The 27,142-nt window shown below is 41.1% G+C and overlaps 1 protein-coding gene across 1 annotated transcript in view; it reads left to right on the top strand.

Moving 5' to 3' along the window:
• The window catches only part of LCK (LCK proto-oncogene, Src family tyrosine kinase), a 54,708-nt gene extending 31,420 nt beyond the window's left edge, over positions 1–23,288 (top strand). The window contains exons 5-13 of the mRNA XM_040337042.1: positions 5,808–5,906; positions 7,559–7,662; positions 9,562–9,711; positions 11,979–12,131; positions 13,745–13,924; positions 16,492–16,568; positions 16,749–16,902; positions 21,908–22,039; positions 22,667–23,288. Coding sequence (XP_040192976.1) covers positions 5,808–5,906; positions 7,559–7,662; positions 9,562–9,711; positions 11,979–12,131; positions 13,745–13,924; positions 16,492–16,568; positions 16,749–16,902; positions 21,908–22,039; positions 22,667–22,869 — 1,252 coding nt within the window. The 3' untranslated portion in view covers positions 22,870–23,288. The remainder of the gene's footprint in view (positions 1–5,807; positions 5,907–7,558; positions 7,663–9,561; positions 9,712–11,978; positions 12,132–13,744; positions 13,925–16,491; positions 16,569–16,748; positions 16,903–21,907; positions 22,040–22,666) is intronic.
• Positions 23,289–27,142: the final 3,854 nt, after the last annotated feature.

The following is a 27,142-nucleotide window of genomic DNA, read 5'->3' as shown; positions in this document are numbered from 1 at the left end:
AAAAAGGATTCCCTCACATGCCCTGGCCCTTAACCTTAACAGAATGTTTATGCTGACCCTAACATTTAACCCTCCTTGTACACTAGTCATTTTATCCATATATTAAATCTTAACACTTAAAGCAGATGTAAACCCTCTCCTATACCCAGTAAAGTGAACAGCCCCAAATGATACACAGGTGTAGCACTACCCCCGGAGGAGCTGCTGGATTGTTTTGGGTGGCACATTTACCTTGTGGTGGTGCATATAGCGATAGTAAAGGAATGTCCGTAACAGGTGTCTTTTTCTGTGCTCTTTATTACCCAGCCGGGTAAAAACAATGGACTGGTGATGAAGGGATAGGGTTTGGAAGATGGAGGAGAACAGCAGATTCTGGCGTAGTATTTGGAACAGTCCAGATCCCATATGTAACACCTTCCGCACCACTCCTGACTGAGTGGGCTTAGCGTACCCGGACAGGTCTCTCTCACTGACCTGGCAGCCGGAGTATCACTCAAACCTTTTTAGGACAAAGTCTCTGCCACAGACCTTCCTTAGAATGAACTTGAACTTGAGGAAAAGTCTCTGCCACAGACCCTCCTTAGAATAAACTTCAGGGAGACACCTCTGCCACAGGCCCTCTCTGGCTGCAATGTGGAGGCAATCCTCTTTAAAGAATTACGCCTGGATCTCATTCTTAACGTCGCCCAGGTACCGACTGACAAGTGTTCAATCCTTTAGTGTCTGGCTACCTTGATCCCCGGTGGTTTGTCGAAATCATTTTGGACCGCCAGCCTCTCAATGGCGCTCCTAGGACGGACTCCCCACCGAACAGCTATACCGCTTGGGATCTCCAAAAGTGGGAACCCAGTTGATCACTGGGTCCCCGCCGTTGCTCAAACGTTCGGACCAACATGGTCCCGGAAACCAGGAACACCGCGTGGCATGCATGCCCAGGCCAGGTAGGCCATAACGCTGGGGCGCCGTGATGTGGTCACCCTAAAGGTGGGTGCCACACTGGAAGAAGACCCAGACTTAATGGCGTCTGTCCCATAAGTGCCCTCTCCCAGCATGCCCAGAGAGGACACTCCCTCCTGATTGGCTGCTGGAAAAGAACACCCAAGTCTCGGCTCTGCTGCTGTCACCTGTCGCCCTGGGGTAGGATAGCACCCCAGCAACAACAGAATGAGCCTACAGAACAGCCAAGCTGAAACAGAGACCCTATTTGAACATTGTAATTTGGATCAGAGTCATTAGCACTCTGATCACCCTCTAAATTTCAATAGCACCGGTACTTGGAAGTAACCAGGCGCTACACAGGGATGAAACAAATCTCCCTACATAAGTTTTTCATGCTGTCTGCTTTCTAGACCCTTTAGAATTCTAACATCGTGTTAGAATTTTTACTTCCTCAATTAGCAGTAGGAGTGCAGTCTTGGCATACACCGCGTGACAGCCATTTGGAGGAAATGCACACACCCCCTTCCACATAGGCAGAGGAAGGAAGGAATGTGCAGAGCTGTGCTGTGACAAGACAAGCTCTCAGCTAATCTATTTATAGCACCCACCCCGATCACAAATTTCAGGCTGGTTTTATCTCGGTTCTCTGAGAACTTGTCAGAAGTTATCATGCTAACAGAGGAGCAAAACAGTAGAAAGACATGGGACTTAAGGCTTTGGAGAGAGATAAGTAAACACTTCATATATATGTGCCCAGGTTAAATTTCATGAATTGGGTTTACATCCACCTTAAGACCCACTTGAACTTTAAGTTTAAATCAACTAAATATATTACAACCGCAAAAAAAAAGTGTGCAAAGTCTTATGCCGCGTACACACCATCACTTTATGTGATGATAAAAAACTAATTTTTTTGTGAAGTAAAAAAACGACGTTTTTGAAACTTCAATTTTCAAAAACGACGTTGCCTACACACCATCGTTTTTTCAAAATGCTCTAGCAAAGCGCGGTTATGTTCAGCACTTTTTTCCATTGAAGCTCGCTTCATAACTAGCTTCTGAGCGTCGTTTTTGCTACACACAGTGATTTTTTGTGACACAAAAAACAACGTTTTAAAAAACGACACAAAAAATTGAAGCATGCTTCAATTTTTTTTTGTCGTTTTTCACAAGACATACAACAACGTTTTCCCCCACACACGGTCATTTAAATTGACGTTTTTAAAAACGTCGTTTTTTTTATCACATAAAGTGATGGTGTGTACGCAGCATTACACTTCATTGTCTTTTAAAAATCAGCCACATCCTGTTCCTTGCTAGTATGCTGCAGAGACCATTTGCTCTCTGTGTAAGCATTGGTTTCTTTGCCGATTTCCAAATCATTCACTTCTGAGTCAGACCTATAGCTCTGCAATAAGCAAAACACATGGTCCATACTAATTGGAGAACTCTATTTTACATACTGTACCTGCAGATAAAGTCACATGGAGTAGTAAAAGCAGGAATAAGGTTAAAAAAAAAAAAAAGATAATTCTAGGGCATGCTCTAAAGGAAGAGAGGGAGATTGGAGGTAGATTTGGCTAATGCCTGGACTTACACTTTAATTTGACCTCCTCCAAACCATAATCCTAAATCTAAGTTAACCCAATAACATTCTCCCTTACACTAAAACTTAAAGCATATCTAGGCCCAAAAACAAAAAATATATTGCAGCTTACCAATCCTTTAGTCTTTAGATGTGGTGGCTACATTTGTTTTCTTTTTTTGGAGGGGGAGGGCTTTTTATATAAAATGTCACTTTATTATCCTGTCAGTTACACACTTCCTATTCTAGGGTGACAATTCTCGATCACCTTACTGTATCCATTGTCACTCAAGGCTGCTATCCTGATTTGAACTACAAATACCTCCCTCTCTCTTCATCTCTATTATATAGGAGGGGAGTTTTTTGTAGTTTACATAAGATACTTGGAAACAGTGATGACATTGTTTGAAATTTCAGTTCCATGTACATGAGGTTACAAGGATACATGATATCCGGCAGGATCAACAAGTATTTTTCTGTACCTATCTTGAAAAAATAAAACTAATCCAGCCATCACATCTAAGCAGAGTTAAAGAGTAACTCCACTTTTGTGGGGGGAAAAAATAGCAAATAAAAAAAAAATTATAATATAGCTTATACAATTGCGACACATGTCATATTGTAGTTAACCACTTAAGGACCGCCTCATGTACATATACGTCAGCAGAATGGCACAGGCAGGCACATCAACGTATATATACGTGCCCTGCTTGACGTGGGTCGGGGGTCCGATCGGGACCCCCCCGGTACATGCGGCGGTCCCCGTGGCTCCAGGAGCGATCCGGGACGACGGCGCGGCTATTCGTTTATAGCCGCTCCGTCGCGATCGCTCCCCGGAGCTGAAGAACGGGGAGAGCCGTGTGTAAACACGGCTTCCCCGTGCTTCACTGTGTCGGCGCATCGATCGTGTCATCCCATTTATAGGGAAGACACGATCGATGACGTCATTCCTACAGCCACACCCCCCTACACTAGTAAACACATACACAGTGATCCCTAAATGTTACAGCGCCCCCTGTGTTTAACTCCCAAACTGCAACTGTCATTTTCACAATAAAGAATGCAATTTAAATGCATTTTTTGCTGTGAAAATGACAATTGTCCCAAAAATGTGTCAAAATTGTCCGAAGTGTCCGCCATAATGTCGCAGTCACGAAAAAAATCGCTGATCGCCGCCATTAGTAGTAAAAAAATAAAATAAAATAAAAATGCAAAAAAACTATCCCCTATTTTGTAAACACTATAAATTTTGCGCAAACCAACCGATAAACGATTATTGCGATTTTTTTTTTACCGAAAATAGGTAGAAGAATACGTATCGGCCTAAACTGAGGAAAAAAAAATGTTATATATGTTTTTGGGGGATATTTATTATAGCAAAAAGTAAAAAATATTGTTTTTTTTTCAAAATTGTCGCTCTATTTTTGTTTATAGCGCAAAAAATAAAAACCGCAGAGGTGATCAAATACCACCAAAAGAAAGCTCTATTTGTGGGGAAAAAAAGACGCCAATTTTGTTTGGGAGCCACGTCGCACGACCGCGCAATTGTCTGTTAAAGCGACGCAGTCCCGAACTGTAAAAAACCCTTGGGTCTTTAGGCAGCATTTTGGTCCGGGGCCGACCAGCCGCCGTCATTAAACAGTGGCAGGTCAGCTCATTCCCACGGACCGTCGTAGCTGTACGTCAGTCCCTGAAAGCGGGATAGCGGGTGCATGTGCCCACTGCACAGCGGGGATGGCGATGCTTGTGATCGGCGGTCGCAATGACCGACAGCCATGAGCGATCGTAGGCATGAGAGGAAGAACAGAGGTGTGAATGTGTAAACACGCATGTAACGGTCACCACCATTTACGATATTCCCATTCCATCACCCCACAACAGCTTATCTGACACTCCAACCATCCAACAGACACGATCCATATGGATTTCCCCAGAATAAACGAGACAAGGTCCGTTCTCTGAGTCAAAATGTATGAATGCTTTTAATGGTTAGCTCTCAGGTTTATATACAGTTACAAGGCATGTTTCAGTAATCACAGGAACAATCAAACTCTCCACCCCAACATCACTCAATGGGGCTTCAATACACCTTCAGATGGGCTAATTACTAAACATTGTCCAGACAGCCTGTCTCTGCATTGGAGGGGGTAATTACTACAGCTTGACAAGTCACATTCCTTTAATAAACATAAGTGACATGCTAATTCCCTACCCCTGAAAGAAGACATCTGACCCTTAGACTGCTAACTCACAACACATATCTATCATCAATAGCATCTTCACACAATGAAAGGTCTTAGGAGCAGACGTACTTAGTTAGCTTCTCAACAGCCTAGGTTAAGCATTGAAGTAGACACTCTTATTGACCGGTTGTGGGTCAGCATGAAATCAAACTGTAATATTCCAAGATCCTGCAAAACATAAATTATCAGTAATGTCCCATCTCATGTCATTTATAATTAATATTTCTCAGTCACCCTATGCCCAAAAGGGGCACAGGGTGACCCTAGACCCAAGAGTCATTAGTGACGCTGGCACAGGAGTACCTCAAACATCTCTGTCCCGGGCCATTCTGTTACAACGCACATCCCTGTTCTGAGAGAAGAAGAGATGCAGATCATGAGTTCCTACAAGCTGGGAACCACGATCTGTCATCTTCTATAGTGAGTCCCCTCCCCCTACAGTTAGAACACACATTAGGGAACACAGTTAACCTCTTGATCGCCCCCTAGTGTTAAACCCTTTCGCTGCCAGTGGCATTTACACAGTAATCAGTGCATTTTTATAGCACTAATTGCTGTATAAATGACAATTGTCCCAAAAATGTGTAAACGGTGTCCGATATGTCCGCCATAATGTCGCAGTCCCGATAAAAATGGCAGATCGCCGCCATTACTAGTAAAAAAAAAATAATAAAAATGCCATAAATGTATTCCCTATTTTTTTAGACACTATAACTTTTGCGCAAACCAATCAATATATGCTTTTTGCATTTTTATTACCAAAAATTTGTAGAAGAATACATATCAACCTAAACTGAGGAAAAAAATAGCTTTTTTTTTAAAAAAAATTTAATTGGGGCTATTTATTACAGCAAATATACACAAAATATTGTTTTTTTTTTCAAAATTGCCGCTCTTTTTTTGTTTAAAGCGCAAAAAATAAAAACCCCCTCAAAAACTATATATATCGTAATATAAAATATTACCCTTATCTACCAAAGTGTATATTCTTGTTTACTCTAATGTTGTATTTCACAAATGTCATCTTATTTTGCCTTGTAGAAATGGTGAATGGTGGAGAGCCAGGTCATTATGCACAGGAGAGGAGGGACTGATACCATTCAACTTTGTGGCACCCGTAAGCGGAATCGCCTCAGAATCGTAAGTGTGTAGGGGAGTGCCTGAAACAAAAAGTGTACTAACATTTTTATTCTTTGCACTAATGAACAGTTTTCAAACTGTGAAAAAAATGCATAATATTTCAAGCGAGTACAGCATATGACAAATAGATAAAGACCACATTATTTTGTTAAATTGTTTCAATACTTAAAAATATTAAATTGTATCTCAAGCAAAAATCTAGTTGGAAAGGGTTAGAATTGTTATTGTTGTTTATGTTCCCTACTGACAGGGTTTACCACTTTATTAGTACTGACCATTGTCAATGAGAAAAAAAGTGAGGGGAAAGCCACAATTTAAAATTGTCACCAGAAGGAAAGATACATGAAAATCTTCCACAGCTAACACCTATTCTGTGGAAAACTCTCTGATAGGGGAATTTTCCTCATTTTGGAAAATTTCCTCTAGCTTCCTGTTGCATCTCTGGGACAGAAAGTAAAGGAAAATTGTAAGCTCTGGTCTGATGAAAGCACAGCGTGATGTGATGTACTATGGGCTGCGGTGCATAAAGATGAATGAAATGTCATTTTGTGACATTTCAATAAAGTTGAAAAAAAAAAAAGTGGGGTTGATTTACTATAACTGGAGAGTGCAAAATCTGGTGCAGCTCTGAGGAGAAACCAATCAGCTTCCAGATTTTATTGTCAAAGCTTATTTGAAGAAGCTAAAGTGAGAAGCTGATTAGCTACCATGCACAGCTGCACCAAATTCTAAATGCTCCACTTTTAGTAAATCTTCCCCACTGTGTCATTGCAGTGCATCAGCATTGCTCCCTTCACCATACACACCAGTGGCTGTGGTATAATACACCTGCTGGTGTGAAAAAGCCCTTAAAAAACCTTTGCTGGCAGCGCTAGAAGTATAGAGACAGCCAAGCCGTTTACACACTCCACTGAACACTCTAATCAACAGCTATGTTCAGTGAGGGAGAGCAATGTTGGTTAGAGTAGTGTGAGGTGGGATATGTCAGACCAATGTTGATCAAAGTACTGTTCAGTGTGGTGTAATGCAATGTTTCTTAACTCCAGTCCTCAAGTACCCCCAACAGGTCATGTTTTCATTCTTTCCATTGTTTTGCACAGGTTATTTGATCAGTTTCACTGCCTTAGTAATTACCACAGCTGTTTCATCTGAGGGAAATCCTGAAAACATGACCTGTTGGGGGGTACTTGAGGACTGGAGTCGAGGTGTAATGGATCACCGGATAGCTCCTGTGTGATAGCTATGTGGTCAGGCTTTGCTATGTGCTGGCAACACAGGTTTTTTTTAACCTTTTCTGTAGCACTTAGCAGATAACAGAAAATATACAAGAGACATATTCATTACCGTATGTGCAGTATGACTGCATTATAGTAATAAATTAGCAGGGTTCATTTGAGTTTAAATGTGTGTTGACTGGCACTGCATTATTAAAGAAAGGGGAATGTTATAAAAAAAAGTGAATGTGACAGTCACTGAACATTCACTGCATATGAAACAATCGCTGAAACACATGGGTCAGGAAGATACACCTTCAGTCAATGTTTGGTGAATGTCACATTCATTGCTTTATCCCCTCTCATATCAACCATGTACAGTATTATACACAACCATGACGCTAAAGATGTAATTCTGCCTGTTAATTTTTTTTTCAGCTGGTTCTTCAAGAACCTTGGACGGAAAGATGCAGAGCGTCAGCTTTTAGCCCCAGGAAATCAGCAAGGATCATTTCTAATAAGAGAGAGTGAGACCAGCCAAGGTATTTTACTCCACAAACTGATGAAGAAACCCAAATGTAGTTGTCCTCATAAAAAAAGAGAAATATTGGCACCCATTAACACAGTGATTATCCCTTTCTGACAACCCAACTTTCTTATAGCTCCTTTGTAAAGCCCTGCACCACCAGTTGCTTGTTTTAACTGGACCCATCACTTGCAAAGATAATTAAAAATAGCAACTCTAAATCAATTGTCCGATGGACGTGTTTTGTCAGATAATCCGACCGTCTGTATGCTCCATCGGACAATTGTTGTCGGAATTTCCAACAACAAATGTTGGCTGTGCATGCTCTCAAATGTGTTCCGTCGGATTATCCGATCGTGTGTACACAAATCGGTCAGACTAAAATCCAAAGTACAAACACGCATGCTCCGAACCAATGCTAACCATCAGACAACATTAGCAGAAGTTGTCCAAAGGGTGGCGCTCAAGAGCAGAAAAGCCATGTAGTTTTGTGAATGTTGGATGTAAAAGTTCTGCCCTCTGTATGCAGAACAATTTCACGGCCAACGCCCTTCAGACAAAAATCCACTGATTTTTCCGATGGAAGTCCGATCGCCCTTTGGACAAAAGTCCTATGCTTTGTCTGCAGAAAATCCGATAGTGTGTATGAGGCTATAGAATGGCTTCACTGTATCCATGGAGGAGCAGGTTAGCCACCCTTGGACAGCAGCATTGTCAACCTATGGAGAGTCTAAAAAAAATATTATGTGCTAGGTAATGTATGTGCCAATATTCAATTAATTCAACACTAAGTGATAATGTGAATAATCAGTAAGCACTCACAATATTGCACACACACAATATTAACAAAATGCTGCGCTGTCTATATGTGCATAATGGAATAAATTGCAAAAAAAGAAGAATTCATGCAAATATAAAGTGCAAAGGGCTTCAAATCACTGGTTTAGATAATTAAATAATAATAAGCTCCTTACCAGAAATATATGACCCTTGCAGGGTAAAAAAACGCATCAATAGATAAATATCCACAAAGGAGTGACTCTCAGCAGGCAACCACTTGAATGCATCTCCTCCTCTCCATAGCAATGTGACCCGATGGTATTCTCACAGGCATGTATGGGACACGGTACACTCAAAGAAAGGAAGGGCAAACCTCATTGCACAATGATCATTAAAAACTGTTTATTGTAAAAAGATTTATACTCACAGAAACAGTATGATTACAAGCATACAGTAAAAACAATGCCTTGTGCACCGGCAGGCGTAATGACGTCACCACTATCTCCTTCCTCCCGACATAGACAGCACAGCATTTTTAACCTATGGAGATGGTATTGTAAGATGAACTAATAGATTTAGATGGACTAACTGACTAACAAATTAAAGTCCAACTTCAGCTAACACTTTTTAAGAGGTCACAGAAAAAAATATATATATATTTGGAATAAAGGTAATAACTGAATTTTTGATGTTGTTGTTTTTTTCTTCCTTGCACCTAATTCTATCAACTTTCCCCTCATGTATGCCTTATGGGCCTCCCACAAGGAAAACTCAGGCATTTCTGGTGATATTAACTGAATTAAGAAAAGATGACCATTGTAAGCAGTGTTAAATAAGTTATCTCAACTTCTAACTTTCACTTGTACTGGACAGTTTGGTCTGGTAAAGGAAATTGTAAAACATTAGATTTATTGGCAGCATCAACATGTAATAAAACTAACTTACATGGGGGTGTGGTTCAAAAAACAAAGGCTGCTATGTTAATGCTGTTGCTAAATTGCTTCATTTATATCATTAGGTATTTTGCCCATAGTTCCATTTTAATGGGTACATACTTTAATAAAGTTGGTAAGGATTGTGTTGGAGCACTGCTTTCTTCCTACTGATTTTAATACCATCACTGATGCCTCTTCAGGTTCCTATTCCTTATCTGTGCGGGATCTTGACCAAGTTCAAGGAGAAGTAGTGAAACATTACAAGATTCGGAACATGGATAATGGAGGTTTCTACATTTCTCCAAGAATAACTTTCAAAAATCTTCGGGAACTTGTGCAACATTATTCGGGTAAGCATTTCTGCTCTCGCTGTAAGGGAAAGTACAAAACTCTTAAAACAAATACAGAAATTAACTTTCTTTAAGGGGGATATTTTTTGTATGTTATTTCTGTGGATATCCTCTTTATATGTTCATGACTTAGGCCCCTTTGACACTGATGTGCTTTTGCAATGGTCAAATGCATCTTTACATCATGACAAAAGCGCATGAAATTTATTCCCCTTTAAATCCTATGTTCACACCAGTGTACTGGGTTTCTGCTGTGTTTTAAAAAGCATCTGTGGTGCGCTCTGTAAAAAGTGCACCAAAAATGCACCTTCCCCTTCCATAGAAGTTAATGGAAATGCACCAAATGTGTTTTAGCCCAGGTTCTTGGGGGAATGAAGCCGTGCGAGTTCAACTGAACGCGCACGATTTCACTCCCGCTTCTCAGTCCCGATTTCGACCGCGATTACAGAGACATCTGTGCCGTCTCTGCTTTGACATGCGATTTGACATGTCCATGAACCAGGGCTCAATGTTATTTAAGGTCTATGTAAATTATGAAAAACTTTATGTAAATATTTAATTTTGACCATAAGCAGCAGTTGAATAACTCTATTTCATATCATTAGCTTTTAGAGGCTGATTAAAGCTGGCCATAGATTGATAGAAATTTCTCCAGTTCAGCAGGAACCAACTGAATTTCAATCCATCAATGACAGCTCCCATTCCAGAATAATGATAAACATGATAAACTTTTCTGGAACTGACCTGTTGGAAATGTTTCCTTCAGCACTGCGGCAAATTGGCTGCAGCACTAAACAGTGTATTCTGACAGCTATCAGGGAATGCCTGAAAGATTAATTTAGTCAGCTAAATTGATCGTTTTACCACAGTGCCTCCAAAACAAAAAAAATTTATAAAAACAATTCAACTGACTTATTAAATAACACGACAAGACCTAAGCGAGTAAAGAATGCAGATTATCAAAAATAATTTTATATTTATTACAATAAGTCACTTACAAACACCACTAACACTTTGATTAGGAGGGGATTAATAGGTGAACACAGACACTACAATTTACAACGAATTGCTAAAGTTTTTGTGTATCTGTTGAAATAAACAAAATGTTTCATTTCCCCAATTGTAGATATTTTCATAAAATCTAGCAGATAATAATCTACATTTGACTAACTTGCCAGGTGAAGTTAGTCTAAATTTATGCCAATTAAGATTACCAAATTTTGAGGTGTTAGGAGATCTAATGGGGAAGCAAATTAACTTTTATAAAATACTTGCACACAGAAAATGAAGTCTATATAGAAAACTATGGTTACCCGTTAAAATTGCCATTTGGCCAGACTCTCCTAGATGATGTGATGGTCTCCAGATGATGGTCCTCAAGGCGCCTCAACAGGTCATGTTTTCAGGCGTTCCATTATTTTGCATAGTTGATTTGATCAGTTTGACTGCCTTAGTAATCACCACAGCCGTTTCATCTGAGGGAAATCCTGAAAACATGACCTATTAGGGTGCCTTGAAGACTGGAGTTGAGAAACACTGCTCTAGGTGATGGGCATGTGTCTGCTGTTGATTAGTGTGTGTCTTTCTGATGAGTGTGTGCCTTTCTGATTTGCTCTCTTATAGAGTGGCCAGACAATACTGTCATAAAACTTTGCTAAAACCTGGCCCAGAAGGTGTAACCTTCTTCTATGATTGGTAGGGCAATCTAATTATCAACCCTGCGTTTACTTATGTACTAGCTTACTTGACCACCAGATGGCTTCCAAGGACAAGAATTGTCCATCCTGAATTTTCAGTGGAAAGGGATCCTATAAAATATATAGCTACCCTATGACACACATATGTTTTTAACAACCATATTCATATTGAGAAACCCTTATTCTGATAATTGGAGATATGTGTCCCAGAAGGCTGCAGGGGTAGGAGGGGGGGGGGCTAAACTTCTGGCAGACTGGATTAAATGTTAATTGCTAAAAATAGAGATTTTATATAAATAGTAAATATATATATATATATCTATAATATTTCTTTATATTACTATTATTAAATTAAATTATTAAATTATTAAATTAAATTATATTATAATAATACAAATTATATAAATTCACCTAAAGAATAAAATTGATCCAAAAACATTAACATTTTCCTTTAAAAAGAGAAGGAAATATCACACTTTAAGCAAAACTAAGCACAGGCCCTTTTATCATTCTGTAAGCATTTATATGATTTGATTTGGCAGCACATGTAAAATATTCTGTTTCATCTAGTATCCTTGGATGGACTGTGTACATTGCTAAAGGACCCATGTGAAACTAAACGTCCACAAAAACCTTGGTGGGCTGATGAATGGGAAATCCCTCGCAACAGACTGCAGTTGTCAAAAAAACTAGGAGCAGGCCAGTTTGGAGAGGTGTGGATGGGTAAGTAGATTTATTTCAAATGTAGCTAATTTGTGTTAATCTGAACTTTTTTTAATTTTTTTTTTTAATTTTTTTAATTTCAATAAATCTTTTTTTTTTTTAATTATTCAGATGAATGTAGAGTTTGCACCAAAGCACTTCCTGTGAAGTATACATAAGTATTTGGTAGTATTTTTTGTGAGACATACACTAAGGCCCCATACACACCATAGAATCTATCCGCAGATAAATCCCATCAAATGGGTTTCTGCGGATAGATCCTATGGTGTGTACACTCCGTCGGATATTTTTCCGCGGATAAATCTCCCCTGGGATGGATTTCCAGCAGATGGATATTTGCTGACATGCTCAACAAATCCATCTGCTGGAATCCATTCCAACGGATGGATCCGCTCGTCTGTACAGACTTACCGGATCCATCCGTCCAAAGAGATTCCCCGCACGCGTCGTAATGATTTGACGCATGCGTGGAATTCCTTATATGACAGCGTCGCGCCCGTCGCCGCGTCATAATAGCGGCGACGGCGCGACACGTCATCAGCAGAGGATTTCAGCGCGGATTTCAATGCGATGGTGTGTACACGCCATCGCATAGAAATCCTCTGAAATCCTCGAGAGGATTTATCCGCGGATACGGTCCGCTGGACCGTATCTGCGGATAAATCCTCTCGTGTGTATGGGGCCTATGTGAAGTATGTGATAAAACATTTCTGCATACAGGCAAGGAGGCTTGGAACCTACATTGTCACTAAATATATGAATAATATATTACATAACTGCTAACCAGAAATTTCTGTAGGGATAGCTACCTTAGAAATCAGGGCAGGTTTCCTCTCTTTAAAGGGGTTGTAAAGGTTCGTTTTTTATTTTCTAAATAGGTTCCTTTAAGCTAGTGCATTGTTGGTTCACTTACCTTTTCCTTCCATTTCCCTTCTAAATGTTTTTTTTCTTTGTTTGAATTTCTCACTTCCTGTTTCTCCTCAGTAAGCTTTCCACCATCATCCGAGCGGTGGAAAGTCATATAGAACAGCTTACTGCAGACCTCAAATTTTCCACTCGCCTACTCGCATTTTGGAAGTGGAAAATTAGGTCTGGCGAGGATCTGGGCTGCCTGGCAGTGGGGGGGCGAGAAATGCTGGCGATCGGGGTTAATCGCGAGCCGTTCTTGCAGTGATCGCCCCGATGGCATAGAGGAAGAGGAGAGCCGTGGAATAGCAGAGCGGTATAGCCCGCTGTTTCAACTTACATTGAAAGTTCCTCTGCTCTGCTCGCTCCCACAGTCCCGCCTCCTCATGACCCCGCGCCTGTAATAGACAAAACATCTAAGCATTGGACAGAACAGTTAATTTTCACCCTGGCCTCTGGGCTGTGGCAAAGACCGAGCTTTGCAGGGTCGCATCTATGAACAACCAATCCACCCTGTTAGTTCTAATTAAGTATAGAAGTGACAGTACAAACTATGGGCCATTTTCAGTTGACATATTCCACTAGATAACGGGACTTGCTGACTTTTTTTTTTATAAGCCATTGGTTATTTAAATGTATGGGCATGTGCAAATTGTATAATATTTCTTATCTTTCTGCATTACATTTTGTTTTGTCCTCTTGAACAGGGTTTTACAATGGCCATACAAAAGTTGCCATAAAGAACCTTAAACAAGGCACAATGTCAGCAGAAGCATTCCTGGCTGAGGCCAATCTAATGAAACAACTACAGCATCCGCGACTGGTCCGATTACATGCTGTGGTGACCCAGGAACCTATTTATATTGTGACAGAATATATGGAAAATGGTACGTTATATCAAAATATATATATTGTACACGTCTCTAGTAATGAGGCATAATAAACAAGTAATGCAATATCAGTGATAAATATTTATTGGCAATAAGACTTCTGATTGAGCCAGCAGTTAAACAAACATTTGTGTGAACATAGGAAATACTTTCAAAGGTGTTCTACTCTCAGAAGAATTTATTTTTATTTTGTTTTAATAAGAGTTTCATGTGCTGGCAGGGACACTGATACCTGGATCCGTATCTTGTGCGGAATACTTCCCCATTTCTACATACTGGGCTGTTCTGGTGCTATTGCTACCCACTGAATATCTACAACTTTGACCCTGCCCTGTAACCAGGTCATCTGGACTTGACTTACACACACTAACTACTGTTAGTCCAGTGTCCCTGCAGTCGTGCTCCGCTTGTGTTTTTAATTACTAACTCCCTGAGCCGCTGCTTTGGGCTACTGGATCCGTACCCACTCCGAGGGGACACCCTACCGGGCTGCATAGGGAGCAAAGGAGCCTTTCACTGAGATGGTCTAGTCTTAAATCCCCTGACGAAGCCAATGATTGGCGAAACTAGTTGGGTAGACTTGATCTGTGACCTGTATCTCTATGTATTGCTCCCACGATCTGTCTTGTTCTATTGTTACTTGAACCAGATTTTATCTTTTTGTAATTTAATAAATTTTCTTATTTTTATAAATAAATTATATGTTTGGTTTCTATCTTGGCACCGCAATAATCCCGTACCCCCCAAATCCCTTCTTTCAGCATATACATTAGATTTAAAAAAAAAATGGACAGGGGTTCCTTTTGGGGAATATTCTCATATTCAAAGGCTGGAGAACATCAGCTACATAATGTACAGTCCATGCATACTGTACTTCCCTGTTCACTAGTGGAGGTCTTTCCGCTTTCATTCATGCTAAATTGCAAATCAGCCATTTAAATTCTTCAAAGCTGCAATTGCTCTTCTCCTTCCAACATAGCACAACAACCCAATGAAACAAAGGTACGGTGGTTTTCTTTACTTTGAAAGTGGTTTACCTCTTCATTTCATATTATTTACAGCATTGTTTTTTATGTTTAAATTGATGTAACTATTAATGTATACCGTTTAGTCTTTGTTACTTTTCTGGGGAAATATTGTTTTGTATGACAAAAATGAGTGGGTTTAACTGAGATTATATGTAATTTAAATATTGAAATACAGATATGGTGAATTGGATTTGGTTGGCTCATGGTGGGACTTGGTCTGAGATTTTAAGTTTTAAGAAGTTAGGATATAGATAATCTGTAACCAATTAGAACTACATTGCTAAAGATTAATACTTACACGCTTGTGCACACACTCACATGTGTACTGCATATACAGTATTACAAGCTAATATACAGGGCTCAAGTCCTGCCGGAATGTGTGGGAACGGAGTTCCTGCACTTTTTTCACAGCAGAAACTCAGTTCCCTTTGCAGGACTAGAGCAGCTGAGAGCAGCCAAGCCGCCCGAGCCAATCCTTCACTAAGCGGCGATGCCCAGCTCGAGTCACTGTCAGGGGCAGGCGAACCTTAGTAATCCTTTATGTTACTGGCAGCTTCCTGTATATGGATTAATCGGGTAGTGTGCAGGTATTCCGTCACTTCCTCGATGCCACAATGTCTCCTGGGAGCTTTTGTCATTGTTCCCAGGAGACATTGCAGAGGTCTCCTGGGAACAATGACAAAAGCTCCCAGGAGACATTGCGGCATCGAGGAAGTGACGGAATACCCGCACACTACCCGATGAATCCATATACAGGAAGCGGCCAGTAACATAAAGGATTACTAAGGTACAGTGGATCGAAAAAAAAACATGCGGTTTAGTAATTATGTATATGAGCGTATCATTTTTTTTTTTTTTGGTGGGGGAGTAGATCTTGGGTGGGAGTTCCCACACTTTTTTCCCCAGGACTTGCCCCCTGATATAGAAGCAATATTATTTATCCCATTCTTTAACCTCTCTGATAACAGTTGCTAAAGACACCAAAGAGAAGAGGTTTTACACTAGATTCTTTGCAAAATGTACACAATCCTTTAACACAGATGACAGCACATTGAAGGTATCAAAAAAGCATGGACCCATATCAGTCCTGGATAAAGTTTTTTCACTATACTCACTTGCGGGTTATATAGACTTAGCTGCTTGGAGGCTTTGATGCCATTGCTTTTTCTGAATGGGTACCTCTTCTTCACTAAACAACTCTACATAAACAGACCAAGCAAGTTTAATTTGCTCATCATCTCATATAGCATATACAGAAACATTGGGTCAGTATCCATTACCTTATAAAAAACAAAGCAGAAAAGGTAGAGTTTCATTGAGACAGAATAGCTTTAGTGAAATAAGGAAAGGAAAGATTTTATGTTAACATATCTCTAATCTCTGAAATCAGTTGTCCCAAGAAATTTCCAACAACTTCTGTCTCTCTCCCAGACAGAGGCACAATCCTGAAAGAGTAAAGGCGTTACCTGTATTCAATCATAAAAAAAATTCTTTTGATTTTGAAATTAAGCATTAATTCCTTTCTCTTTACTCCAGGAAACTTGGTTGATTATTTGAAGACATCACAAGGCCTCAAACTAAATGTATATAAACTCATAGACATGTCAGCTCAGGTAAGAGAGCAAGCCTCAAAAGTATGAAACTTGTCATCCAAAGTAAAATAACAAAATGTATGTGATGATATTCCTTCCATCCATGTTTACAACTTTTCAGTTGACTCAGAATAGTAAATTTAATACTAATTGGGTTTTTAAATATTTTACACTTCATTTTACGATTTCCTTTATCAATAGGTGGCAGAAGGAATGTCCTTCCTGGAACGCAAAAATTACATCCACCGGGATCTGCGAGCAGCTAATATCCTGGTGTCGGACACTCTGTGCTGCAAAATAGCAGATTTTGGCTTAGCTCGTATAATAGAGGACAATGAGTATACAGCCAGAGAAGGTACATGCTTGCATTGCATTCTAAGAAACAGTACAGACAATACAGTACGAAAATGAATGAAATAACATTTTAAGAACAGCATAGCTTTCTTACAGATTTCTACATATTAGATGCAAAGTTGCATCCAGCGTGCTTGGACTCTGCTGAAATTAGTCTGGTTGATCTATGCCTTGTTGGTGGGGAGCGTCCTTGGGAGAATAGTAATTATGAAAAGGCCTACAAGCTCAAACACTGCCAGTGCCAGTTGCACCAAGCCATATTTACCTGGATGCGGAGAAAAAGAGCGAAATAAAAATGCTTGGCTAACTCCTCATTCAACGCTTTTGAGGCTCAGTGTCTGGGTTGTTTGCCAGGTTTGAGTAATATCTACTTGGTACTCCCTATGTGTATGAGACCATAATTTATACAGCTACAAACTGGAATTCTTTAACCACTTAAGGACCCCTTCACGCCGATATACGTCGTCAGAATGGCACGGCTGGGCACAATCACGTACCTGTACGTGTCTCTTTAAGCCCAGCCATGGGGTCACGAGCGTGCTGCCGGCAGCGCGCTTGCGACCTGGTCCTAAGCTCCGTGACCACGCCCACGGGATCCGCGGACCCGATCGCCGCCGGTGTCCCGCGATAGGTCACCAGAGCTGAAGAACGGGGAGAGGTGTGTGTAAACACACCTTCCATGTTCTTCACTGTGTCATTGATCGTCTGTTCCCTGATATAGGGAAAGACGATCAATGATGTCACACGTCCAGCCCGCCCCCCTACAGTTATAAACACACATGAGGTTACACTAAACCCCTACAGCGCCCCCTAGTGGTTAACTACTAAACTGCAATTGTCATTTTCATAGTAATCAGTGGCCCGGATTCAGAGAGAATTTACGCCGGCGTATCCATAGATACGCTGCGTAAATTCAAATCTGCGCCGGCGTATCTTCTTTCTGTATTCAGAAAGCAAGATACGTCGACATTAGCCTAAGATACGACTGGCATAAGTCTCTTACGCTGGCCGCTAGATGACGCTACCTTTGTTATAAGCGTAGAGTATGCAAATACCTAGTTACGCCGATTCACAAACGTACGTGTGTCGTAACGTTGCTCCTGCTATTAGGTGGCGCAGCCAATGTTTAGTATGGACGTCGTTCCCGCTTCGAAATTTGAATTGTTTGCGTTGTTTGCGTAAGTCGTTCGCGAATAGGGCTGGACGTAATTTACGTTCACGTCGAAACCAATACGTTGTTGCGGCGTACTTGAGAGCAATGCACACTGGGATATGTACACGGACGGCGCATGCGCCATTCGCAAAACACGTCAATCACATCAGGTCATAACACATTAGCATAAAACACGCCCCCCCTTCCACATTTGAATTACGCGGGCTTACGCCAGCCCCATTTACGCTACGCCGCCGCAACTTACGGAGCAAGTGCTTTGTGAATACTGCACTTTCTCCTGTAAGTTGCGTCGGCGTAGCGTAAATACAATACGCTGCGCCGCAATGTCTCCTGGGAACTTAAAGCGCAGCTACCTGAATCTACCCCAGTGCATTTTTATAGTACTTTTTGCTGTGAAAATAACAATGGTCCCAAAAATTTGTCAAAATTGTCCGATGTGTCCGCCATAATGTCGCAGTCACGAAAAAAATCACTGATCGCCGCTATTAGTAGTAAAAAAAAAAAAATATTTATAAAAATGCAATAAAACTATCCCATATTTTGTAAACGTTATAAATTTTGCACAAACCAATCGATAAACGCTTAATGCGATTTTTGTTTTACCAAAATGTAGAAGAGTACGTATCGGCCTAAACTGAGAAAAAATTTTATTTTATTTTTTTATATATTTTTGGGGGATATTTATTATAGTAAAAAGTTAAAAATATTGAATTTTTTTCAAAATTGTCGATCTATTTTTGTTTATAGCGCAAAAAATAAAAACCGCAGAGGTGAGCAAATACCACCAAAAGTAAGCTCTATTTGTGGGAAAAAATGGACGCCAATTTTGTTTGGGAGCCACGTCGCATGACCGCGCAATTGTCAGTTAAATCGGCGCAGTGCCGAATCGCAAAAAGGAGCAAGGTCCTTAACCTGCATAATGGTCCCGATCCAGTGGCGTAACGAGTTATGGGCGCTCGGGCAGAATTTTTTTTTCTCCCCTTATATAAACATCCACTCTGGTTATAAGGATAATTAAACACATGTAAAGGGCATTACATTTTTAATGTTGATAAAGAGCATTACATTTTTAATGGTGGTAAAGAGCAATACATTTTTTACGGAAAAAACACTTTTATGAAAAAACAATAGAAACATATATTATAAAGGCAACATTATACATTATAAAGGCATTGTATTTCTAGTACTTTAATACAGCCTCATATCAGTTACAGGGAACTACAAGTCTCAGTTGGACTGGCCGCTTGTAGTTCACAATTAATATAATGCCATTATAGAACATAGAATTTCTATGTTCTATAATGGCATTGTATTAATTGTGAACTACAACTGGGACTGGGCCCCTACCTTCACTAACTAAGTTAAACTAACCCACATGAGACAGCACAGCATACATATGATATCACTGACCTGACCAGGCAGTGCCACACCTGTGACTGTCACCACTGGGCGGGCCAGCTATACCCAGGAGTCAGGACACAACACAGAGCAGACAGACCCCATTCTGAAACCGCCGACTCACTGTGGGAGGAGCCTGCTGCCTGCGTGAGGGGAGCGACACTACAAGCGGCCCGGCGGCCGCACATACGCACGGGCAGTCACGGAGCAGAGAGAGTGCGAGTCTGACCGGAAGTCGGACCGCAGCAAGAGTCCGGACCGCAGCAACAGAGAGCCGCCTCATCCCGGGGCGCCCCCCCCCCCAGCTCAGCACCCGGGGCAGACACACCGGCAGCCGTCCCGATTGTTACGCCACTGTCCGGATCTTAAGTGGTTAAAAAAAAACACCTCAAGCTCCTGTGACCAGTTTGTTTCATGGAGTAGATCCAAATCACTAAAATCTCATTAATACTTTTTACAAGTTCTTGTCATTTCAAAAGTTGTTTTCAATCTTTTAAAATGCATACCATGTATTAAAAGAACATCCACTGATCCTGCCAGGCACCTCCTGTTATAGGGCATCAACTTTCTCCCAATTTTGCTCTTGCTTTGTCACTCTGCCAAAGACATGCAGTTCTGATAGAGACTACAGGCAACTGTACTAATACACATTATGTAGGCATGGTCCACCGTTGTCAGGAACCCAATCCAGAGAAATGACACTGTAGCTACTGACTTTTAATAAGGACACTTACCTGTCCAGGGAGCCTGCGATGTCGACCCCCCCCCCCAAGGCCAATCCGTTTATCGGATCGGGTGCAGGCGCCACCATTGTAACTAAGGGAAACCGGCAGTGGAGCCTTCAGGCTTCATAGCCGGTTTCCTACTGTGCATTTGCGTGTCATGTTGCGCTTTTTGAATGGTCCCATCGTCTACTGGGACACACACAGGTCCCAGAAGGCAACAGGGGGCATGAGGAAATGACCCACTTTGCCGCAGCTGAGCTAGGACGGAAGTACATTATGTACTTCAGAAAAGGTAGGAAAGAAAAAAAAATCATTATCCAAAAACGAGTGGTGGAAGGGTTGTCATTCCTTTAAGACCTAGTTCTAAAAGTTGGTGGAACTCCGCTTTAAAGAGGAAGTAAATGCCTGTGCATTATTTGTACCTATAGGTAAGCCTATAATAAGGCTTACCTATAGATACTGTAAATATCTCCTAAACATACACCGTTTAGGAGATGTTTACATTACATGCAGCTGATTACATTATCGGCGCATATGCTCTGAAGTAACAGCCACCCGTGCCATTCCTTCAGATACATGTGCCGTAAATGACTGCTCCCGTGCAAATGCGTGGGAGTGATGTCATCACGTCTCTGGCCTGTCACAGAGCCGGAGTCTGCAGGCCCGGAAGGAAGATCGAGTGAAGATGGATGCTGCCTCCAACAATTACATTGTAGGGCTTTGTTTCCAGGTAAGTTTCACATAATGTGCTAGCATGCGATGCATACTAGCACATAAAGCCTTTACCTTACTTTTTAGATAAAGTAAAGGAAGGGTTATAACCCCAGTCACATTTTCTTTCAACACCTGTGTCCCATTGTGGAAATTTCACCTCACTTCCTGTCCCATAGCCAAACAGGGATTGAGAGAAAATCCATGCAAATTAAGGGAATTCCTTGGGGACCCACATGTCCCCAGAACTAGTGTCCCCATTGGAAGATTTCCCCGATTACTTTTCTGGGGACAACCCAAAATTTGTAATTTATTCTCACTTTCACTTTAAATGGTAAACAGAACAATAGAGAGGGTTAAATCTCCCTAACGGGGGCATAGACAGCAATAAAACTGACAGGTGTTCTAATGCTTCTCCACTCTATCCAAAACTAAAAAAAAAGTTTTGCATTTAGTTATAATTTAAGCTCGCCACACAAGCTCCTTTAAATCCATCTGGTGTTTCCTGCAGTGGGTGCTAGCTGGGTAGGAGTCTGTCTAACTCCTCACATACTGTGACTGTGCATAGTGAAAGGTCTCAAACACCGCACACCTAGCAAAGCCATTAGTAAACAGGTAAAAGCAGCCTCATCCAGCTTCATCCAAAGCCACGACCCAACGCATTTCACCCTGCCCATGGGACTTAATCATGGAGGTCACCAGGTTGAGGGCATAGCTTTGGATGAAGCTGGCTGAGGCGGCTTTGACCTGTTTACTAATGGCTTACCTAGGTGTGAAATGTTATGGACCCTTCTCTATGCATATTCTCTTTAGTGGTGTTTGGTCTCTGAAGGTCGCAAGCCTAAACCATTTATTTTTTTATAAAGTACTGTCATTCATGACTGTAATGAAGATTTGTTTGTCCATGGAAATAACTAAGGGCACATTGTTAGAGCACTAATTTGTTTAATAGATCGGGTGTACTGCCTGATTTAAAAATAATTTTGTTTGATCTGCAGGTGCCAAATTTCCTATAAAGTGGACAGCTCCAGAAGCAATAAATTATGGGACATTTACCATTAAATCAGATGTATGGTCATTTGGAGTCCTTCTGAGTGAAATCATCACGTATGGGCGCATTCCATATCCTGGTAAGCTGCAAGATAAAAGATTATTTGCGTAATTGTTTCAGGGCAACTTTACAGTATACTAGTCTGTATGCTGCCTTTATATTATTTAGATTGTCCACAAAAGACCTTGAGGGCAATGAAGACCCAAGTGCTTTCCTGCTCTGACAGTGAAAGTTCTCAGCAGCTACTTGGAAGGTGCTCCATTCACAGCTAATGTGAATGTAAGTTATTAGAGTAGGGCACAACGTGTATGTCAGAACAGGTCCAGAGTTTAGTGGAACAAAAATGCTATTCTTTGCACCAGTGCTGACATGCAGTATGCCTTGCAGTCTTCCTCTATCAAAAATGAATGTATGTCTGTCAGGACAGGAGATTGGGAACCAGTATCCCCTCAACCAACTTATACCTCGTACACACGATCGGAATTTCCGATGGAAAAAGTCAGATGGACTTTTTCCATTGGAATTTCCGACCGTGTGTATGCCCATCTGAGTTTTTCCATTGGATATTCCGAGGAATTCCGTCGGAGTTTGGTCGGGCTAAAGCCTGATCCTGTGTACGGGGCATAAGGTGTTACTTTTACGTTTATTTCAGCATTACAGTAGTAATTTAACTGAGTGTTTGAGTATCCATTCCTTTTTTTTATAGGTATGACTAATCCTGAAGTGATAGATTATCTTGAACGTGGATATCGAATGCCACAGCCTGAAAATTGCCCAAAGGAACTTTATGAATTAATGCTTCGGTGCTGGAATGACCATCCAGAAGAAAGGCCTACCTTTGAATTTCTTCGTTCTTACCTTGAAGACTTCTTCACAGCTACAGAGGGCCAGTATCAAGCACAGCCTTAACAAAGCTTCCTTTAACAAGTAGAAACAAGCACTGAAGAATATCTATGATTTCAAGGACACTCATAGCAAGAAAGCTTTGACGGATATGGCCACTGATAAAGTGAATCTGTGCATTTTAAATAATGTTTTAGGCTGGGTTCACACTATTGTGGGGCATTAATGCATGCCTGTTAACATGCATTGCATTAAGGCAGCTTGCTCATTTGAATGTGCTGTGTAATGCACTAAAAAAGGTACAGTAATACCTCGAATTGCGAGTAACGCAGTTAACGTGCGCTTCGCACGAACTATTATTTAAAAAAAATCCTGACTCGGTTTGCAAGTGTTTTCTCACGAAATGAGAAGGATTCAAAGCTCTGCGGTGTGCAGTACCGCATTTGGCGAGAGGTGGGGTACGCCGGTGACACACATTCAGAGATGCTCGGATGCACTCGGAAACACATTGTTCCTGGGTGGTTTCAAGCCTCTCTGAGGGTTTCCGAGTGCATCCGAGCGGCTTTGAGCGGTCTCCTAGTCTTTTTCAGCACCCCCCACCTCTGGCCACATGCTGTACTGCATACAATAGAAGTCAATGTGGAACGAATTATCTTTGTTTTCATTGACTTCTATGGGGAAACTTGCTTTGATATGCAAGTGCTTTGGATCACAAGCATTCTCCTGGAACGGATTATGCTCGTAATTCAAGGTTCCACTGTACTTGCATTATTTTTTGTAGCACAGTGCACCACAACACACAACATTAGGGAGCTGCAGTGCGATGGCAAGGTGTATTGAGGGAGCACTAAGAATGATTGGTACCGCAGAGCACAAACATGTATATAATTATATATTTATGCATTGTAGTAACACATACGTTAATGCGCATAGTACCGCAGCACATTGGTGTGAACCCATACTTTCAGCATTTCTGTAAATTCCTTCTTATGCCACGTACACACGATCAGAAATTGCGACACGAAAAGTCTGATGTGAGCTTTTGGATGGAAATTCCGACCGTGTGTATGCTCCATCTGACTTTTTCTGTCGGAATTTCCGCAAACAAAATATTGAGAGCAGGTCCCTATTTTTCCGACAGAAAAAGTTCCAATCGGAAAATCCGCTCGTCTGTATGCAATTCCGACGCGCAAAAAAAACATGCATGCTCAGAATCAAGCAGAAGAGCCAAACTGCCTATAGAACTTCATTGATCTCGGCTCGTTGTACGTCTTGTACGTCACCACGTTCTTGACTGTCGGAATTTCTGACAAGATTTGTGTATGCAACACAAGAACCAACATTCCGTCAGAAAAAATCCACGGTTTTCTTGTCGAAATTTCCGATCGTGTGTGTACGCGGCATAAGAGTTCTGCTGGAGTCTCCAAACCAAGTTGGCTTCCAGGGTACAGGAAGAGAAAGTATTTTGATTTTTCTCCTTTTAAAAAGGCAATGCTTGATGCATAGGAAAATAATGACTTTAAGAAAGTATTTACTTGCATTGGGATTTTCTGGACCTTTCGTGGCATTTCAGAGAAAAGCTTATTAATATTTCCTTCATGGTACTTTTTATTCAGCCTTACATTTTAAAACATTTTTAAAATGCATGTTTACTTTAAAGGCACAGAAGAAAATGTTCATTGTCAACAAATGATAAGACTTCTTATTACCAGCTGCTTCCTGAAGAGATTATTTACCTTACTGAACTGGTGTTAAATTAATCAAAAGAACATAGCAAGCTTATATAAATCCTATATATTACTTAGCTGTATATTACATTAAAAAAATCAATGGATCAATTTTTTTCTCTTAATGCCAGTATAAACAAAGGGCATCATTTTGAAAAAAATGCAGGAAATGCAGGGGTTGTGCCCTGCAGTGACTGTTTAAGTGAATATTTCAACCGAAGGTCAAAGCGCCTGCCTTACATTTGAAAATGCTACTTAACTGGCTGTCTCTTGTTTCATTGCTTCCCGAATCACTGACCTGGAATGAGCAAGTCAGACCTTCTTCTCTGCATACTTGTTATATGTCAGTGACTCAAAGTATTGAACTCACAGTAATAAAGCTATTTACTTTCCCAAGCTTTTTTTTGTGTTGGCAGTTTTTGTCACATACATTTTTTTTTTTTTATGGATTAAAGTGATATTTAGACTTTTTAACAGAACTCTGGACCAGTCAAAATCTTTTCATATTGGGTCTAGTATGGGCACTCAGCACTTTTTTTTGCAAATTCTATTTATTGAGTATTCAGATGTGTATTATAATACCCAGGCTTGGGTAACAATATATAAAAACTTAAAAGACATAAAAACAAAACCAACTAATTACATGGCAACCAATCCCCTCCGGCACTCAGTGCACCATTCACAGTAGATTTGTCATGGATGGAATGACAAAAAAAACTTCCAACGAAACAAATGAATGCCCCCCCACCCCATGAGAGAGAAAGAAGTAGCACCACAAAAACGAATGGGACATATCAATGGAAGCAATAGTGTTAGTGGAATCCATACAAAAGATCCCAGACCTTACAAAAAATTTAAGTAAATTTATATAGCACCACTCCTGCATTAACTAAGTGTTTTCAGAGATCAATTGTGGGAACCAGAGGGGACTTTTGAAAACAATAGCCTTATACGCATAAAACAATAGCAAGCCTAGTAATTTTCTCCAAGAGATGGACCAGACCCAGGATGAAAACATCAATAGTTTATATATATATACACAGTGGCCCAGATTCACAACCGAGATACGACGTATCTCTGAGTTGCGCGGTCGTATCTATGCGCCTGATTCTTAGAATCAGTTACGCATAGATATCCATTAGATCCGACAGGCGTAAGTCTCTTACGCCGTCGGATCTTAACTGCATTTTTTTTTTTGACCGCTAGGTGGCGCTTCTGTCGAATTCCGCGTTGAGTATGCAAATTAGCTAGATACGCGAATTCCTGAACGTACGCGCGGCCGACGCAGTAAAGTTACGACGTTTACTTTAGGCTTTTCCCGGCGTAAAGTTGCCCCTGCTATATGAGGCGCAGCCAATGTTAAGTATGGCCGTCGTTCCAGCGTCGAAATTTGAAAAAGTTACGTTGTTTGCTTAAGTCGTCCGTGAATGGGGCTGGACGTCATTTACGTTCACGTCGAAACCAATGATGTCCTTGCGGCGTACTTTGGAGCAATGCACACTGGGAAATTCCACGGACGGCGCATGCGCCGTTCCGAAAAAACGTCAATCACGTCGGGTCACAGTAGTTTTGCATAAAACACGCCCCCCTGATCCAAATTTGAATTAGGCAGGCTTACGCCGGCCAATTTACGCTACGCCGCCGCAACTTACGGAGCAAGTGCTTTGAGAATACAGCACTTGCCCGTGTAAGTTGCGGAGGCGTAACGTAAATCAGATACGTTACGCCTGCACAATTTTACGTGGCTCTACGTGAATCTGCCCCAGTATATATAAAGGTTATGGAACTTATGCACCTGGACACAGCTTCCCAAAAAGACTGAATAACAGGGCATTCCCCGAAAACCTGTATAAACGTTGCCAGATCTTCTGGACAACACCAACAGTTAGAAGGATGTGCTGGAAAAAAATCTACCTGTGTAATTTTTTTGAGGGGTAAAATATATTCTATGGAGAAATTTAAATTGTATTAATTGATCCAGGGTAGAAACCAGTTGCTGTATAGGGTAATCCCATATGTCCTACCAGTCTTCTGTGCACCGGTACCCTCTCACACCAACAGGACAACAATTTGTCCGTGCCATCATGGAGATGATAAAAGGGCCCTATATATAGCTGAGAGAGGTTTCACAAGTGAATCATCAAGCAGTAAAGACTCAATCCCCGGAACAACTAAGGTGACCGGTTGATTGTGGAAAGCATGGCGTAGTTGGAGGTACCGGAATAGGCACGAGTTTGGGAGAGCATATCTGCATCTTCATGTCTGCAGTTGTACTTAAAGAGGAAGTAAGCCCTAATGAGTTTTACTTCCTCTTTATTCCCCAGCAAAGTAAAAGCATAATGGACTAGTATGCATCGCATACTAGCCCATTATGTGGCACTTACCTGCAAAAGAAGCCTGCGATGTCCTTGCTGGTGGACGCATCCATATTCATCCCTCTTAGTTCACGGGCCACGGACTCCGGCTCTGTGACTGTCCGGAACCGCGTGACGTCACTCCCACGCATGTGCACAGGACCCGCCAGTCACAGCACACGGTGGGGAAGAAACGACAAGGAGGGCCCATTCTTCACTGTACATGTGCCGATTACATCATCGGTGCACTACAAGGTA

This window comes from Rana temporaria, chromosome 2 (assembly GCF_905171775.1).
Source record: "Rana temporaria chromosome 2, aRanTem1.1, whole genome shotgun sequence".
Taxonomy (NCBI): Eukaryota; Metazoa; Chordata; class Amphibia; order Anura; family Ranidae; genus Rana; species Rana temporaria.
The sequence above is the reverse complement of the archived record's forward strand: the minus strand, read 5'-3'. Positions and strand labels throughout refer to the sequence as shown.